This window comes from Penaeus japonicus, unplaced genomic scaffold (genome assembly GCF_977035675.1).
Source record: "Penaeus japonicus unplaced genomic scaffold, GWHDUDI00000001_assembly GWHDUDI00000038, whole genome shotgun sequence".
NCBI lineage: Eukaryota > Metazoa > Arthropoda > Malacostraca > Decapoda > Penaeidae > Penaeus > Penaeus japonicus.
Window position 1 is genome coordinate 11,620,852 of NW_028234440.1, and position 17,500 is coordinate 11,638,351.

At 49.1% G+C, this 17,500-nt stretch overlaps 1 protein-coding gene across 1 annotated transcript in view; it reads right to left on the minus strand.

Annotated features, from left to right (window-relative positions):
• Window positions 1-17,500, minus strand: part of LOC122264947 (uncharacterized) — a 183,754-nt gene that overhangs the window by 148,782 nt on the left and 17,472 nt on the right. The window contains exon 4 of the mRNA XM_086533010.1: window positions 2,986-3,040. Coding sequence (XP_086389136.1) covers window positions 2,986-3,040 — 55 coding nt within the window. The remainder of the gene's footprint in view (window positions 1-2,985; window positions 3,041-17,500) is intronic.

Genomic DNA, 17,500 nt, shown 5'->3' on the forward strand with positions numbered 1-17,500 from the left:
AAAGCAGTGTCACTGCCATATGGTCACGGAGGCGTATTTTGCCATAAATCATGGACCTACAACAATGCTAAAAGGTGCCAACATGCAACTGGACATGATTTCTAGCACTAATTGCAAAGCAGCACGCCCAAAAATTTGGTATACCATGAGTCAATTACCCTGGATTTCAGGGGTGATGTTACTCCGGAGAGAGCAGCATATGGCTTTAATGAACAAACATATGTTAAGACTGCAAGTGCCGAGACGAGCGCATGATCATTTGGGTCAAAGTAATTGCTCTTACAAAGAATAGAGGTGCGAGGAGGGAGCCTAATGTAGAAGCTTACTAGAGTGCTCCAATGTTAGAGGAAAGGGACAAGTGCATTCTGCTATATAATATATACTTTAATCTTTTGGGGAATGACAGCTTAGTTTGACGTCCGTCAAAATCATGGCAATATGGTAATATACATGACTAAGATATAATGAGTAGGCACATGTCTGCAACCATTACCATATGGGTATCTTATCTAACAGTGCACACACCTAAAACCCAAAAGAATCACGTATTCCTCCGTGAAGAGGAATGCACAAAAGCGCAAAAGAGAAATTCAAAGCTGTTTAGCATTAGGGATGATATAAATATACTTGCCAATCAGAATAGAGACTTCTCTACCTTTAGACACCCTATTAATTGGTATACAACAATGTAAATAATGCTGACGAGCGTTGTAACTGGTAAGCAGAGAGGCAGCTTTGGGTAAAGAAGTAATCCGAGCACGTGGGCCGCCTCCTTCCTCTCGCTCTCCAGCTTCGACCCAGTCACGCCCACACAACTGACCCCGCCCCCGCCCCTATCTCCCCCGATTCCCTCCCTTGCCACGCCAACAACTGCACCCCCCTCCCCCATCCCATACCACTGATCTCACAATCAGGCGACACGCCCACAATATACTGCCCTACCTATCCCCCCGCCCCTTCCCGCGCCAAGCCCACACCGCAACCCACACACATACACCTCACGTCTTTGAAAGTATTCACAACAATCTTTTCCATTACGTCTGATTGTCTCTCGGCGATACCCCACCCCCACCCAATCTCTTCTTGTGCGCACACAATGCGTATACATCCGTGCGTGCTTGTGGTACTACAGAACATCAGCATTGGCGATGTCTGCTTGGGGGGGGGGGGGACTTGGTGACGGAGCCGAAGACCTTCCCGTGCTGCGCCACCGAAACAGCTGTTTCGCCGCCCTCAGCCGCATAAACATTCGACTCCCCATTCTATACCAATTACTCTCAATTTAAATGAGTGAGCTGTCACTCGGCGTCACCAAACGACGCCCACTTCGCACTCAGAAACAAACAGAAAGGGCCGTATGTATAAGTGCCACTTTCGCGTGGCCTTCCCAAGATGTTTATTTGGTTTCGTGGCCGAACGTTGAACAAGGTATAGGGCGGGGGTGCCCAAGCAAGACTTACCATTGTTATGTGGAGAAAGCCGTCACAAGGAGCTCCCTGTCTGCAAAGGACTTGAAGGCAACGGCGGAGGCGGCACAAGCAGCCCGCGCTGGCTCTCAATCCGAAGCTCTACCAGCCATATGGCCCTTCGCCCGTCACACCTGTTGCTCGCCCCACTGTCCTGCTCGGGTACCTTCCTCTCCTCTTGAACCGCGATGCACAGCTCCGCGTTGCCCAATTTGCATCGACGAGCGATCAACACACCGATTCTCACCTCGGAGCACTTACAATCTGACACTGGCCACCCGGAGAAATGCTCCAGACTTTCTACTGATCTGTCACGTCCGGGTTGTCACTCAGTGTTCCTGCTGTGCCGCACTAACAAGTCCACGTCACTTGAGAAAGTATTTCAACGCACGCACCAAAATTCACCAGCCAGCGACGTCAGCGTGTGCCTGGAATGAGCGTGACAGCGGTGTTATGTGAGCGCGTGAAGGTGCGTGTGTGCGTTCGTGCGACTCGACATAGACGTCAGCAGATGAAGCTTGGAAAACGTGTCGTACACTCACCCCAAACTCACAACTTTTCCACCGCTTTTTTCCCGGCCTGCTCTGTTATTCTGGCTCTTCGGCAGGAGAAACCAGACGGCACTCGCGCACACGAATCTAAACGAAAGGGCTGACGCGGTGGTTCCGATGCCACCAGCGGGTGAAGGGGAGTGAAAAAAATCCCTACAAGACGTCGAGAGTCTTGAGAAGTACGGCGCGGCGCTCGTTTTCCATCACCCTCCTTCCTCCTCCGCCGACGACGTCATGAGGCGCCCCACGTCATCAGCGTCCGCGCGTAATAGCCAGGCCTTCCCTTGAGGGGGGAGAATGCATTCACGACAATAAGAACCGAATCAGCCTTTCCCTCACAAACGCTAAAGCTGCGCTGTCTATATTGGGTGCGAGTGACGCAATGCTCCCAGCTGATGCCGAGTGGAGCGGTGTGGGTGGAGGGAGCAAACCCTCGCTACACATGTCACCCGCGCCCGCGCCGCCCACCCTCGTCCCTCTCCTCCTCCCCATCCCTGTTCCTCTACCCGTCCTTTCTCCCACCTCCTCTCCTCCTCCCACCCCTTCCTCCCTCCCGTCCCCTTCCTCATCCCTGCCTTCGCACTGCTCCCATATGTCGTACTTGGGGGGCTTCGGGTCCACCCGGCAACTGTACACGACCCTGAGGCTCCGTCGCGCGAAGGAATGCGTCCAGATCGAGAGGCGAGTGAGAGAGGAAGTCCGTTTGGTCGATACAAAAACACTAAATCATTGACTGTTTAAACTCTTCCAGCCGCTCATGACTTTCGAATATAAAAATGAAACAAGTAAAAGAGTACACATGAATTGATATAATAAATCAAACAGATATTAGCGAAAAAATACCACAAACAGTCAACATCGAAGAAAAATGCTAATAGCCTCAAGAAACACACTGTCCAGCTGAGTTATGGGTATTTAGAGTGGCTGTCCCTTCGGAGGAGCTCGAATCAAAGAAATGCGTTACTCACTGTCGAAGCGCCGAGCAGTTGCATCACTAGGGCTATTCCGGTTGTTCACACTCACCTGAAAAGATTAAATAAATTTAGTACAAATCATCAACTCTTAGGAAAAGAAAAATAACAACCATTAAAAAGTAACAAACGAGAATATGGATAAACACCAGGCAAATGAAGCAAAGGTTGATGATCAAATCAAAATGAAAGTTTAGATTTCTTGGTACTAATATGATCTACTCAAAACAAATTCAAATAAGAAGTCTACGAATCGAGGTACAAGGTTGTCGCTTAAACAAGAGAAACCGTGACTGGATTACGCTTAATTAAGCAATAAAGAGAGACTTAAGCTTCTACTAGTCACACCCCTCAAAAATATACATGATCATTACATAACGGATGGTGAATAGTGAATGGTGAATGATGATGAAAGGTAAATATATATACAAACGGTATGCGAAAACAGCAGATCCTCTCCCGATCATCGGCTGAAAGTTCCGCGAAACTACAACACGAGGCGTTCGCAATATGTGCAAGGCTTTCACTTAAGACCGCAAGTATGCTCCCTCGAACAATCAAAAATCAACATCCGCTCGCCATTAAAGACCGAAAACACGTCCACGGAACTTTGGAATCGCATCCACCCGGCACACTGGCGTCTAATTATCTACATTTGAAAGAGAAAGAGAAAGAGAAAGAGAAAGAGAATGAGAGAGAGAGAGAGAGAGAGAAAGAGAAAGAGAAAGAGAAAGAGAAAGAGAGAATGAGAGAGAGAGAGAGAGAGAGAGAGAGAGAGAGAGAGAGAGAGAGAGGGAGAGAGAGGAGAGAGAGAGAGAGAGAGAGAGAGAGAGAGAGAGAGAGAGGGGGGGGGGGGCAGAGGCCGACTGCCGGAGTACCTAGAAACGTGTTGAGAGAGGAAGAAGGGGGGTGGGGGAGAAGGGGAGAGGAGGCCGGTAGAGGTGGCGCTACCTGATCCTGCCGATGCACAGTCACCTCCACGATGCCCCTACCAAGGTCAACACTTCCATCCTCGCGTCCCCGCACGTGCCACGGCGACCGCCACCTCGCTTCCAGCTTTAATGACGTGACGAGAGAGAGAGAGAGAGAGAGAGAGAGAGAGAGAGAGAGAGAGAGAGAGAGAGAGAGAGAGAGAGAGAGAGAGAGAGAGAGAGAGAGAGAGAGAGAGAGAGAGGGGGGGGGGGGGGAGGTGCCTGGCTCACTCGCTAATCCGATGTGGTAACGACTGTCCCAAATATATCATGGCATTCCGTAGCCGCAAAGTGCCGTGAGTACTTTCAGAGGCAGATGGACTCACCCATTGCGTTCGGGATTTCAATACGGATGCACAGCCCCGCTGTCAGTATCCCGTAACTCGACGAACCTCTTCTCCCGAGGCACGACTAGAAACGCTCGTCTCGTGTAACGGTTGTGATCGTCAACGATATGCTAGGCATATTTTGGAATCAATGGCGAGGGAGGAGCGACGGATGGGAGAGGGTAGTGTGTGTGTGTGTGTGTGTGTGTGTGTGTGTGTGTGTGTGTGTGTGTGTGTGTGTGTGTGTGTGTGTGTGTGTGTGTGTGTGTGTGTGTGTGTGTGTGAGCGGGGGGGGGGGGGGGATAAGCGAATAATAGCCATCACTCGACCAAAGGACAAGTGCACATTCCTCTTATTATCTGCCGTCTCAGCTGCGAGTGCGTAATTACAGTCGCCCAGTTTATTTGTAGGTGTTGTACCGCCCTAACTACCCTAAGGGCGCCTCTCCGTGTTTCAGTGCACGCGTCGCATACTCACTCCCTGTTGCCTCAGCTAAATAACCCGGCCGCATTCTCCTAGTGAGCTAACCCAAGTATATGCAAAGCCTCGATGCAACTGGGGAAACCAGAGAATGGACGACCAGCGTATAGATTACTCTGATCCTATTCACTTTATATCGATGCTTAAGCCGCTGATAGAATCACGCATTTAAAATAAATATATCAGTAAATATCCAGTATAATCTTCAAACCCGTAGAATCTTTTATTTTTGTAGTGAGCGCCAAGATCATGAGAGTGCAGACAGTGCATGACGCAGCACCCTCGTGGCTCTGGCAAACCCGGGGAGCCTTGGGGGATAACTACCTCTCCTGTCATTCATGATTACTTCGCATGAATTCACGAGTCTTGCATAGACAAGCAGGCAGCCAGGTGTAGATATAAGCAGGAACTAAGAGCCGGATAAGGAGAAATACCGGCAGACTGATGGGTAAAACACGGCAAATATCAAGGCGTTTTGAAGACAGGAATATCGAAGAGTTTTACAAGACAGAGGGCGGCATTGAGCAGCCAAGCAAGAGCGGGTCGTGAGGGAGACCTCCTTCATCCCTTCAATCTCAAGAAGACCCCAAAGTCACTACCGTTGCCATAACAACCGCCACGCACGAAGACCACCTCCACCCCCCACCCCCCCACACAAACTTTACCTGACACTCCTTCAAAATAAGAGACGCATCCATGATATCCTCCGACAATGTGTTCCGATACCCCCCCTCCCTCCCCCATCCCTAAGCTGGGTATCGGCGTGAACGGCAGCGAGCGTGCTAAGGAAGCCCGCTGCGCGCATGGGATTCCAGACCTCTTTCCCGATGACGCAACCACGTCCACAAACACGTGAGGCACATCCGGGAAACTTTCGAATGGGCGGCGAGTCATGAGCGCCAGCGGAGAGGATTACGTCTCAATTATTTTGTGAAGGTGTGTTTGGGTTGTTGTCTATGAATTTTCCCTCATGCAGAGTCATGTCCCTACGAAGTGATGGGAAAATATCAAGTTACTTCAAGTCTCCCAAGTAACAAAAATATCAAGCATATATCCTAAAACGAACGGACCTCAATCCCACACCAAAATCATGACTAACTATACAGTCTAGCCTATATAATCCACAAAACACAAACACAAAATTATTCATCAAACGGACACAGTACGAGTGAAATAAAGTCATTCTGAGAATCGATATCGCCCCTTCAGCCTGAATCCTGCAATTCATTGTTTACTTCCCTGTGTTACACTTCCTAGCGATCATACAAGATTGTTTATAGTTATGTAAATCCGTCTGTATGTTCTAAAGTTAGATTATTAGATAAAGTTAACTTCTGTAAAGAGTAGCGTCACTTGCTGGCTGGTCTGTAGGTTTAAAAATACATATGGCTTATGTAATCGCTGTTATGTAATTCAGACCACCCACCACTACACTGTACTATTACATCTCTATAGATTGCACGCTTAAAAAAACGCATTTGTCGGTCTTAGTGCACGTCTCACATTTAAGTTTGTGAATAAAACAGTAAAAGACACATGCCATATAAATTATAAACTGTAATCGAAGTCACGCACATACGCCGTCTCTCGCAAACCGCCCGACCCTCAACCGAGCAACAAATGGCCGAGGGGAGGAGAGGGGGGAGGGGAGGAGAGGGGGAGAGGGGGAAGGGGGAGAGGGGGGAGGGGGGAGGAGGGGAGGAGGGGGAGGGGAGGAGAGGGGGAGAGGGGGAGAGGGAGGAGGAGGGGGGGAGGGGAGGGGGAGGGGAGGAGGAGAGGAGAGGAGAGGAGAGGAAGGGGGAGGAGAGGGGAGGAAGGGGGAGGAGAGGGGAGGGGGAGGAAAGGGGGGGAGGAGGAGAGGAGAGGAGAGGAGAGGAGAGGAGAGGAGAGGAGAGGAGAGGAGGAGGAGGAGGAGGAGGAGGAGGAGGAGGAGGAGGAGAAGGAGAGGAGGAGGAGTAGTAGGAGATGAGGGGGGGAGGAGGAGAGGAGAGGAGGAGGAGGAAGAGAAAAGGAGAGGAGGGGGAGGAAAGGAAAAGGAGAGGAGGGGAAGGAAGAGAAAAGGAGAGGAGGGAAGGGAAGGGAAGGGAAGGGAAGGGAAGGGAAGGGAAGGGAAGGGAAGGGAAGGGAAGGGAAGGGAAGGGAAGGGAAGGGAAGGGAAGGGAAGGGAAGGGAAGAAAAGGAGAGGAGGGTGAGGGTGAGAGGAGGTGGTAGGGGAGGTCGAGTTTGGCCCACACTGCCTTAGTTACCTCCAAACATGTTGCCTGTACACAAGAGAGAGACTTATCAATATCCCCTCCCACTACCTCCGCCCCCCCCCCTCCCACCAGAGCGCCGCTCAGCTGTTTTCATCGCCCCTCATCTCACGTGGATTCACCGAACGATCATTAACGACCTCCTCTCCAAATTACGACTGAAATCACCGCCAAACGTGACCACCTTATTATATCTGGGTGCGTCTAGCAGTCATGGCGAATACGGAGCGAAAGACGCCGAACGTCAAATCACGATCGCATAGTCGCAATGCTATTCGTATTAAGGTAGATGAGGTTTTGAGACATGTGAAGAGCCGATGTTATCCGACTAGCGATAAAGGGTTTTTGGTGATTGCTCCTTCCTCTGTATCCGACCTCCATCCATACCCCATTCCGACTCGAATCCTTTGCCATTCAATAGTCACCTGCACAAGTGGGGCGAAATTAGCAACGCCCCCTGTATATTTCTACGACCAATCACAATCACGTTTCTCAATAGATAAAAGATGGCCAAATTAACGTGAATAACTTGATTGGTTAGATGATGGGAAGTGGTGAAGAGGGGGCGGGGCTAATTTCGCCTGATTTTGTGCCGGTGACTATACCTCCGACCGCACTCTCTCAAAGCGATGCATATAGCCTGGAGACAGAGGGTAGGGATGAGATGGAAAAGGGAAGAAGGGAGAAAAGGGGAAGACATAGAAAAGTGTGTGTGTGGGGGGTCAAAGTGAATGGGGAATGAGGAAGAGATTGGAAAGGATTAAGCGGACTGGGCAAGAAAGAAGGAAAGAACAGAGAAAGGAAAGGGACAGGAAAGGAAATGGGAAATAACAGGGATAATAGGGGAAGGGGAAGGGGAAGGGGAAGGGGAAGGGGAAGGGGAAGGGGAAGGGGGAATGAGAAGGGACTTGTAACAGGAAACGAGAGAGGCTATTGAAGGGAAAGAAGCGAAAATGGAAAGAATATGGGAGAGGAAGGGGAACCGAAAGAGAGAGACAGGACAGGGAAGGGAAACCGGGAAAGGGGAGAGGGTTGGTGGAAGATGGGGGGAAGGGTGGAGAGCTGCAGAAATAGGAAGGGAGAAAGAAAGAAGCATAAAAGGAGGAGGTAGGAGAAGGGGGAAGGCACTGGTACTTGCCCGCCGAGACAGTACTATCTTATCAGCAGTGCCTCCCTCGACACACCCGCTACGAACGGTGCCTTGCCTCGCTCCACCCACTTACTCGAGGCTATCTGAACACCGGTCTTCGCTGTGTCCGCAGGGGGGCTACGAATTTGTAGTCTGCACAATGAATAGTTTTCCTATTTTACTCATGCATGTCGGTATTTTTTCCATAAAGCAACACCTCAATTTAATACTAGTCTTCTGAGTCACAGCAAAGAATTGGAACAAGTCTAATTATCAACGTTGGTACAAAATAGAAAAAAAAAATGTTATCGCCCGTGAGATAAAAATAAAAAAAATCTGAACGGTGTTGTGAGAGAGATTGCTAGATGAATTAACAGGAATCTTAATAAAATAAATAATATTTCATATTGAAGTTCTGGAACACTTATGAAGTTTAGGTAACATATGCTGGAGATGAAATAAAACATATATGCACTGCAGGCATATCCGGCAATTCAAACTCCTAAGAAATAGACTTTGGGGGGCGAAAGGACTTTATCTATTTCTAAAGAAGATTTTTTGAGGGGGGGAGGTGCGAGTACTTGTATCCGGGAAGAAGAAGAAGAAGAGTGGACGACAATGGCGAGGAAGATATCGACAAAAAAAGAATGAGGGGAAAAACATGATGACAAAGCAAGCCGGACGAGGATCAACCTGCACACCGACCTTTCAAACCATCCCTATCCCTTGGCCCTCTCCCTATAACCCCCCCCCCCTAACCCTAAGTAGAGCCCATGCCAAGCATTGCTTAATACCATCTATACATCAACACTCTTCTTCGTCTAAACACTCGCATATTCCTATACTCTACTCCTCTCTCTCTGCCTCCAACCCTCCAACCCTCCATCTCTCTCCCCCCTCCAACCCTCTCTCTCTCCATGGTAATACCTACGCCTGTATCTTGCATAAGCCTCTTATCTTTACATCAATAGTCCCAACCTCCCCTCTCTCTCTCTCCTCTTCTCCTCCCTTTTCTCTCCCTCTCCGGGAGGGGAGGGGAGGGGAGGGGAGGGGAGGGGAGAGGAGAGGAGAGGAGAGGAGAGGAGAGGAGAGGAGAGGAGAGGAGAGGAGAGGAGAGGAGAGGAGAGGAGAGGAGAGGAGAGGAGAGGAGAGGAGAGGAGAGAGGAGAGGAGGAGAGAGGAGAGGAGGGATGGAAAGGGAGGGAGGGAGGGAGGGGATGGGGAGAAAACTTAACAGGTATTTATTAGGAGAGAAATTTATTCTAAAAATAATAAATATTATAGTAAAATATTCGGGTTACGTAGCGAGTGGTATGCATCATGCTGCTAAACGTCACCGACTGTACTGCGTTACTGGACACTGCATCTACTATGCTGCATTACTTTGTCATTTATCTACAGTACTGTCGCTTGATTCTTTCCGTAACGCATCATTTTACTCATTACTACATTTAATTAATCAACACGCTGCGCTCTTAAATGCTGTACTAAATATGTTTCATTACTTTACCGAACAGTAAATTACTTCGTCTGACATTCTGGCCTTCGAACAAACTTGAAAGTTTTAAGAGTAAAAGGAGATTGCGATCGACGGGGGGCCACCCGCGGTCAATCTTCACCTAATGTCAACTGCCAGTCTACCTACCACCTACCCACCTATATACCTGCCAGCTTGCCTGCCTTCTTGCCTGCCTACCATCCTTCCTGTAAATCTACCAACCGACCTGCCTGAAAATCAATCAATCAATCAATCTACCTGCTTGCCTGCCTACCTACCTGCCTGCTTGCTTGCTTGCCTCCTTTCCTGTCTGCCTTACTGCCTGAGGTCAAGACCGGTCCCACAGCGCTTCCCTCATATCCAAATGGCCGTATCCACCGTATCCAATCCCGTCCCACTAACAACCAGGACCACGTGGCTTTCTGTCCCATCCATCCACTTATCCAAAACCTCCACTACCCTCCGCCCTGCCACTCTGAAGAGCTCAAGAACGATTAGAGTAAAGCAGAGTTGTGTGATAAACAAATAAATAAATCGATCGCGGATGGCGAACGGCCGTAATGGGAGGCACGCATTGATTCCGGACTCAGAAGCGAAGACGGACACACACACACACGCCTTCAATGGCTCTCCCAGAGACGGGTTTCTCCTGGCGTACTATTATTGTTATTGTTTGTTGTTATCATTATTGTTGTTGTTTATCATATTCATCATTACTACTAATTGGCGGGGAGGACGTGTGCCATTTGTTTTCAGGGTAGTTCAAGGGCGCTAAATTCATTTATTTTTCACCAGTCGTTACCTATTTCATTGATTACTGTCATGTCTGATAGATAAGGATAAAAATAATTCAAGACATATATTACAGATCACATATCATATAAATATATCTATACAACATACAATATAGACACACTCACACACATTATATATTCATATATGTATACAAGCAATATGCATACAATATATGCACAATAAACATTCATATATACATATGTACACACATCATTTATATATATACATGTATATATATGTATATATATATGTATATATATATATATGTATATATATGTATGTATATATATGTATATATATATATATATATGTATATATATGTATATATATGTATATTTAATTTACATATATACATATATATATATATATATATATATATATATATATATTTCAAAACACACACACACACACACATGTATTGTATGTATATATATATATATATTGTCAGAGTCAGAGAGAGAGAGAGAGAGAGAGAGAGAGAGAGAGAGAGAGAGAGAGAGAGAGAGAGAGAGAGAGAGAGAGAGAGAGAGAGAGAGAGAGAGAGAGAATTCGACTACAGATTCCCACCTCCATCCCCGGCCCTCCTCCTTCGTCCACAAAACCTCATCTGAAAACGAGTCCAATTTCTCCTCTTCAATTTTTCTTTCTTTTCGCTTTTCCAGATTTCCAATCAATTATCTTTTATTATCATGGCTATCCTCTGGGGCTTTCCACTCTCATCGCCTTTTCATTATTTTTTTTATCACTTCATCCTACCCCCACTCCTTCACCCCTACCACCTCTCCTCTCTTCCCCGCTACCTCTTCTTTTTTCTCCAACCTTGACATTCTACCAGCTGATCGATATGGTTTCATACCAACACTGTGTCACGAGCTTTTAGGTACTTCGCGTGGTTGATCTTTCTGGATCTTCGCCCTCCCTCCTTTTGCCTGGTTAACAACCCACAGAGACAAACATAAAAAAAAAACACCCACTAACAGACATAATTAATAACCACACACATACACATACTTAAAAATACACGCATCCACATATTCTCCGGAAGAGTTACGACGGGTGACAGGGGGGCGATGACGAAGTTGGGTATGGGCGTGGTGATGGGGGCGGGTTAAAGACGTGGGGCGTGAACATGGGTGTGTGCGTAGGGGGGAGGCAAAGGGGTTACGGGGACGGGGACGGGATGTGGGCGAGGGGTCAGGATGGCCGCGCTTGTGGGCGTGGGAAGACAGTATATAATCACTCACCGTGTTAACGGTGCGCCTCAGTCTAATTATCAAATATTTCTATCCACGACTATAAAATTCCGGGCAGCACGTCAGGTGGTCTCCTAGCCATAGTCCTCGAACTCCTAACCCCTCAATCCTTCCTCCTCTTCTGCCTCTGCCTCTGCCTCTGCCTCTGCCTCTGCCTCTGCCTCTGTCTCTGTCTCTGTCTCTGTCTCTGTCTCTGTCTCTGTCTCTGTCTCTGTCTCTGTCTCTGTCTCTGTCTCTGTCTCTGTCTCTGTCTCTGTCTCTGCCTCTGTCTCTGTCTCTGTCTCTGTCTCTGTCTCTGTCTCTGTCTCTGCCTCTGTCTCTGCCTCTGTCTCTGTCTCTGTCTCTGTCTCTGTCTCTGTCTCTGTCTCTGTCTCTGTCTCTGTCTCTGCCTCTGTCTCTGTCTCTGTCTCTGTCTCTGTCTCTGTCTCTGTCTCTGCCTCTGTCTCTGTCTCTGTCTCTGTCTCTGTCTCTGTCTCTGTCTCTGTCTCTGCCTCTGTCTCTGTCTCTGTCTCTGTCTCTGCCTCTGCCCTTTCTCCGTGTGATACGCCAAAGCCTCACCCTCTTCTCAAATAACACGTTAGCAGACAATATCTTCATTATTACGGGCGAGAGAATGACGCGGTCGAACGCTCAACACACATTCCTTAGAGAAGAATGGAAAAGATCGGGTGGAGGGGGGTCGTTTTCTCTTACTCACTCACCCACCTACTCACTCACTCACTCACTCACTCACTCACTCACTCTCTTTACCTCCCGTTCCCCTCTCTACTCCTCTTTTCCTTTCTTCCGACATGCGCTACGTGCATCCTTCTCCCAGCACAAACATATAAAACAAAAACATAAACACATATAAAGCAAACAAACACCTCAGCAAAAATAAAAGCACATACATACAAACACACAAACATATATATACTCTCACAAATACAGGAAGGGAGGGGAAACGGGGCAATCCTATCTTCACCCTATAGGTACGGCGTCGGTCCCGCAAGAGAAGGGAAGGGGAAAGTGAAAAAAGGAAAAATATATATAATCAACAGAAATCGATCACTTCATCCCCTCAAAAATTTATCTAATATCAATAGGTCAATCAGTCCCCCCACCCTGACATGTACCCCGCGCGTACGTACAAGGAGGGAGAGAGGGAAGGAGAGAGGGAGAGTGGGAATGAGGGAGGGCGAGAGGGAAGGAAGGAAGGAGGGAGGGAGGGAGGGAGGGAGGGAGAGGGAAACGTGAGCGAATGTGACTGAGTGTGCGCGCGCGCGCTTGGGGATGTGCGCGACTGTTTATATATGTCGCCATACACAAAAGCATAGCTAGCTCTCTGTAAGAATACAAATTATATATATATATATATATATATATATATATATATATATATATATATGTGTGTGTGTGTGTGTGTGTGTGTGTGTGTGTGTGTGTGTGTGTGTGTGTGTGTGTGTGTGTGTAAAATCCTTTTTAAATTTCCTTTATCAAAAACTACTCCTCGAGAAGGCGTAACAGAGCGACGGGTGCTACAGAGCGAGCCCCCGAGATCGTTATCGGACCGACCGTCATGACCTACATGGCCGCCACCTCTGATTAAATCTCCGAAGGATGGGAGTTGGAGGGAGGGTGGGAGCAGGGGAGATGGGGAGAAAGGGAGAGGGCGAGGGAGAGAAAGAGGGGACTATATCAATGACGAGGGCAGAAATGGGGAGAGAAAAAAGAGCAGAAAGAGGTGCCATTTTAAGTTGATACCAGAACGCTGATTTCACTATCTATTCTTCCATTCCCTCTTGCATTTTCCTTACTCCTCTTCCTCTCTCCATTTCCCCTCTTCCTCCTCTCTCCGTTTCCCCTCTTCCTCCTCTCTCCCCCTATCCCACCCTTCCGCTCTTCCCCTCGTCCCTTCCTTCCCTCCTGCTCCTCCCCCCTCACCTCCTTCCAAAGCGTTCAGGAGCAATTTACTCAAGTTCTTCCCCAGCAAGCCGCGAGATCCATCACCGCCGCCCCCGAAGAGAACACATGGGGCGTGATAAGCGCGTTTGCGAAATGGCTCCGGCGATAAAACCGAAGATAAGCCCCCCCCCCCACGCCCCGATAAGATAACACGCACCTACCATGCATGCAATGAATGGCGAAATCCTTCCCTAGCCTTGTGTCGCAGGTCTTGAGTCACCAATATTAATCTTTAGATTCCTACCTTCCTTCCCTTCTCCTGTGCCCCTCGATGCAGCCCAGCCTACTAAGGTAGGTCTGTCTATCTTATCGGCTGACTTATCGGCTGTCAACTATCTTTGTCAATCGGTCGAGTTTTGATGAACACACTGGGGCACAACACACGCATACCCACAGATAAGCACAAAGTAAGAGAGAGAGAGGGAGAAAGGGAAAGAGGGAGAGGGGGAGAGGGGGAGAGGGGGAAGGGAGGGGAGAGGGGGAAGGGAGGGGAGAGGGGGACGGGAGGGGAGAGGGGGACGGGAGGGGAGAGGGGGACGGGAGGGGAGAGGGGGACGGGAGGGGAGAGAGGGACAGGAGGGGGAGAGAGGAGAGTGAGGGAGAGGAAAGGGGGCTAAGGGAGTATGAAGGAGGCTAGGGGGTGAAAGGTGAGTGACTTTGACAAGTTAATGAGACATGTGGGAAGAGAAGAGAAGAGAAGAGAAGAGAAGAGAGGAGAGGAGAGGAGAGGAGAGGAGAGGAGAGGAGAGGAGAGGAGAGGAGAGGAGAGGAGAGGAGAGGAGAGGAGAGGAGAGGAGAGGAGAGGAGAGGAGAGGAGAGGAGAGGAGAGGAGAGGAGAGGAGAGGAGAGGAGAGGAGAGGAGAGGAGAAGAGAAGGAGAAAAGAGAAGAGAAGAGAAGAGAAGAGAAACGAAGAGAGAACTTACCTTTCTTGTGTGCGTGTGCTTTTCCCACCCAGACTCCCCCAGGCGCAGGCTCACGCTAAAGTCACACTAAATTACGGAGGGTAAAAGCTCTTTAAGATCTTAAGTTTATCTAAACATCTCCACGTCTGCTTTTAAACACAAATATAGTTTCGTTGTTACCATAGTTACATTTATCATTATACCCATCATTTTTATGTTGATCTTTTAAGACGTTACTGGAAGGGCATGCATGTAATGTATATCTTCTCTGCTCTCACCATGACACCCTTATGACCCCCCCCCCCCGTGATGAAAGGTCATGCAATATTTATCTCCTCCGCTCTCACCATGACACTCCTATGCCCCCCCACCCCCACCCCCTATGATAGACAAGACTCGAGCAGCTCCAGCTCTGTGGCAAACGAACGCGACACATAATTAAAAGCTTTCCAACCAAAGAGACACGAGAAGCACCAACTTTCGCACCTCGGGGGATCGGCGAGGACGGCGCCCGGTGCCGCCCCCTTCTTTTTAGGACTCTTCGCACACCACACGCACAGCCAGAGTTAAAAGTTGTTTCTGCCCCCTTTCCCCCTTCCCTTTCGCCCTCCAGCTCCCCTTCCCCCCTCCATCTCGCCCTCCAGCTTTCCTCCCCCCCCCCTCTTTCTCGCCATCCTCCTCCCTCTCACCCTCCAGCTCTCCTTTCCCCCCTCCTTCTCGCTCTCCAGCTCTCCTTTCCCCCTCCCTCTCGCCCTCCAGCTCTTTTTTCCCTCCCTCTCGCCCTCCACCTCCCCTTCCCTTCCCTCCTTCTCGCCCTCCAACTACCCTTCCCTTTCCTCCTTCTCGCCCTCCAACTACCCTTCCCTTTCCTCCTTCTCGCCCTCCACCTCCCCTTTCCCTCCCTCCTTCTCGCCCTCCACCTCCGCTTTCCCCCCTCCCTCTCGCCTCCAGCTCTCCTTCCCCCTCCCTCTCGCCCTCCACCTCCCCTTCCCTTCCCTCCTTCTCGCCCTCCACCTCCCCTTCCCTTCCCTCCTTCTCGCCCTCCACCTCCCCTTTCCCTCCCTCCTTCTCGCCCTCCACCTCCGCTTTCCCCCCTCCCTCTCGCCTCCAGCTCTCCTTCCCCCTCCCTCTCGCCCTCCAGCTTGTCCCCCCTCCCTCTCCCCCTCCTGCTTTCCTTTCCCACTACATCTCGCCCTCCAGCCCCCCTTTCCTTCTTCTTCCCTTCCTCCTTTCCTCCCTCACTCGACATCGGCCCCTCCTCTTCTTCCCTCTTTTACACCCTACCACCTTCCTTCCCTTCCCCACTTCCCTCCACCCCACTAGCTCTACCTTCCCTCCCTTGGGAGTGGAGGAAACACGACTACAGCGTCAGGATCGCGTACTAGCTGCTAGCAACGCTGATGCTGGTACCCTTAATTCCGCGAAATCACAGTTTACTCGCGCCGCACTATTTTCGGCCCACTTTCCCAAACAATATTTACTTGGCAAATCGCGTTCCTTCGTAACAGATATCTACAACTCTCAGTCAAATATTCAACACCGGAAAGAGTGTTCCGCTTTCCGCCACTGCAAAGAGGATCGGGGATGAGGGGAAGGTGAGGGGATATTTATTATTATTATTATATATAAATATTATATATATAATATAACTAATATACAATATATAACATATACAATATATAACATATACAATATATATTATATATATATATATATATATATATATATATATATATATATATATACATACATACATACACACATACATACACACACATATACATAAATGTCTTACTCAAAATATACCCTCTCTCACCAAAGATCCTGCCTGGCATATAATAGACCAGACCTTAACGAAGAGATATTTCATGTTTCCAACATATATGTAGTGTTTTTTTTCGCAATCACAACGAAGCCATATCATCAAGTGCAATATGGGCTGCACAGTGCATACCTGACAGCACTGCGTCCAGCCTTCTGCGCGTGGCCGTCGCGTACACATGGGTCGGAGGCACAGGACCACCCATCCAAGCCGTTCCCGGTAACATGGCAGATCCACACTGTCCCCGGCTTCGCGCGCGCCGTCAGGCTGTGGCACAGCGGCACCCGAGCGAGAGAGGAGCAACCTTGGGCGAGAGGCCGGCGGAGGCGTGGCTCGGATCTCCCTCTCGAGCGCCCTGCTTGCCTCGCCGCGCTCGCTGGCAGCGCTGGCCTCCAGGCGGCCTCCGCGCGGCCGCCGACGCGAGGCCCACTGGAGCAGGACGGGCCCGATCGCCCCGCGGCCGTCCGTCAGTGGAATCAGAGTATCATGCGAGTCCGGGAATTACAGGCTTCGCGTCGCGTTCCACATGTCAATTCCACGAGATCTTGCTTTAGAATAAAAATGAATAGGAAGACGGTTCTAAAATAAAGCAATACGTCAAACTATCTGTGAATGCATTGTCGAGCGGAGCTTAGCATGACTGCTTTGTCAGCTTCCGAAAATCCCTCTCGTCACCGTCCTTGTCATTATTCCAAAGAGGACACGTGACGCACGTAGCTATGCCTATAGGACAGTGGACCAATCGCCCTTCCCTTTGCAACAATAATCAAAGGTCATCACCACCAACGGGTAGAGATCGAAACAACTCAAGACTTAGTCTCTAAGGCAAATTGCAATTGCGTTTCATGGGCGTGTGTGGCTGTACTTTACATCGGCTTTTATGAAAATGCAGGTCACATGATGCATCAGTGTCAATACAAGTTATTTGATGTGCATTTTTCCTAAGACAATGCAAGTTCCCAGACGCAACATTCCCCGTTGACAAGTCAGTACAAGTTACAAGATTCGAATTACACCTCCACTATTTCCAAGATGTCAAACGCACCTTTCTCCGATGACAAGCCACTGCAAGTTATCTATTGTGAATAGCCTCTTAATCTGACCTTTATATTCCCGATTGCTTTGCCTTTGAGAGCGGCG